The 2,181-nt window shown below is 38.2% G+C and overlaps 1 protein-coding gene across 1 annotated transcript; it reads right to left on the bottom strand.

The window, feature by feature from the left end:
- Positions 1-815: 815 nt before the first annotated feature.
- Positions 816-1,882, bottom strand: LOC107771196 (ethylene-responsive transcription factor ERF109-like). Its single transcript, XM_016590538.2, has one exon. The coding sequence runs from the start codon at positions 1,808-1,810 to the stop codon at positions 1,046-1,048; it is 765 nt and encodes a 254-aa protein (XP_016446024.2). The 5' UTR covers positions 1,811-1,882; the 3' UTR covers positions 816-1,045.
- Between the last annotated feature and the right edge of the window lie 299 nt (positions 1,883-2,181).

Below are 2,181 nucleotides of genomic sequence, written 5' to 3' on the forward strand. Positions count from 1 at the left end.
TAAGCTTGGCCAAACAGGCTATTAAACTCCTTTAATCATTTTTCATAGGCGGAAATAAATGAAAAAGAAAATAGGGTTTATTTTGTCAATTAAGACTCATAGGGTCAACCCAACAAATTCTTCCAGGTATCTTTTGAGAGTCAAATTAAATATGTGGCAGCAAGAGAACAGAGGTAACTAACGTGACCTAGCCAGCAGAGCATACTTACCAAACGATGTATCAAACCCGAACGTGTTACGCCCCTCAACAATTACAATATACTCCCTATTTCCGTCCTACTCATGTGCATTACCATCACACCTACACCTTATCTTGCTTATCCTTTTATCACTTGTAAAATATTAAGTAAGAGCTTATCTAACTATATTACACTAATAAATTATTATTAACATTACTTTTGTATGGGTCAGAAAACAAGCACAAAAATTTCTTTTTCATGATATGTCAAATTGACATGTTGATCCGATGTCGATCAAATGTAACTGAATATATGGAGAAATTACTATTGAGTAGATACGCTCCAGATGAATTGCCCACCCGAGGATAGTTGTTTACAAATCGGACATGATTTTAGTTTTCAAATGTGGTCTCAGTTGCCTACTTAATTATATATGCTCGCGGCTTTTTCAGTCGACATTAACTATGATTCCTCGTTTCCTTTGTTCCTTTTTCAGATCCTCTCCAGCACCAAGCTTCTGAATAGATAAACTAGTAATGTACCAAAAAATAGAAACTTCTGAGATAAACACCTTCGTGTTTTTGCATTTCATTCAACAAATATACCATTGGTACGTTTATAATACAAATGTATATGTACAGAAACTACTACCTTGTAAAATTGAAGCATTTCCCCGTTACAAGGCCCATATTTGACTAAAAGAAATGGGCATAGGAGCTTACTAATACTATTTTTCCCTATCTTTTGCATAACTAATGAAAATCTAATCTTGCGCCTATTGCATAATTACACTCAATTGATAGAGGCCTTGGTACTAACCATCATAATATATCTTCTTTTCAAATATCCTAGAGAGAAATTGAAACTTATAAGCTCAGAACATTCGCTGCAGCAAAATCAGAAGAGCCGCCACTGAAATTCATAATTGTCAACCAACGCTGAGTCTCGTTATCACCCATTAACTGATCCCAGAAATCATTGTCTAATTTGCTGATTCCCATTTCCACATCAGCATTTCCTTGCTCAAACTGTAAAGAAGATGGAGTAGTCTGTTCTTGAATTAATGTGTAATCAGAAAATGAGAAATTAAGCTTAGCTCTTGGACCCCTAAACTCAATGGCTGCTCTATCATAAGCTCTAGCAGCCTCTTCTGCGGTAAGGAAAGTTCCAAGCCATACTCTAGCAGCTTTCCTCGGATCTCTAATCTCAGCAGCCCATTTTCCCCATGGCCTCTGTCTCACTCCTCTGTAATTATTTTTCTTCTTCTTCTTGACAACACTAATCTTCTTCGTCTTCATGTTGTTGTTGTTTTTATTATCAATAGTAGTTGTGGCTGCGAAGTAGTCACAGCCCAAACATCCTTTGATCCTGCAGAACTTGCAAGGCTCTGGTTCATCAATAACGCGTAGGAGAGGAGGTTCAAAACTAGATGAAAACGAGGGCGTGGAGATAACATTTTGAAAACATCCAAAGGAATTGAGCTCTGAATTTGCATGAATTGGGGTGGTGTTTCCTATTATGACATTCTTTAAGGCTGCAACCATGACGGAAAACTCTTGCTCGGCGGTGAGGCGAAGGTGGTTGTCGTAAGTTGCTTCTTCTTTAACTCTAATATTAGTTGACCACTGCATCACTAAAAATCGACTTTGATCTTCAGGTGGTTTTTGGAGATTTGAATTACTAGGAGAGTCAAAGGTACACAGTTATTTATATGAGGGGGGAACTTGAAAGGCGAAGGTCTACGTGAAAAGCCAGCTCATATATATATAACACATTTTGTACACGGGATTGAACTGGTTTTGTCACGTGGGAAATTTTGGTGATGTGGCAACGGTAAGCGGTCAAGTCCCAGGTGATCAATGCTGATGACGTGGATGTTCACACGGTGCTTTCAGTTTCGTGGATGGTGACCTGACCGCCAACAAGCTAAAGGACCAAAGGTGAGATAAAAGGAATGACGTCATGCCTTACAATTACAAAAAGAGATGCTTTGAAAAGTCCA

Source organism: Nicotiana tabacum, chromosome 4, assembly GCF_000715075.1.
Source record: "Nicotiana tabacum cultivar K326 chromosome 4, ASM71507v2, whole genome shotgun sequence".
NCBI lineage: Eukaryota > Viridiplantae > Streptophyta > Magnoliopsida > Solanales > Solanaceae > Nicotiana > Nicotiana tabacum.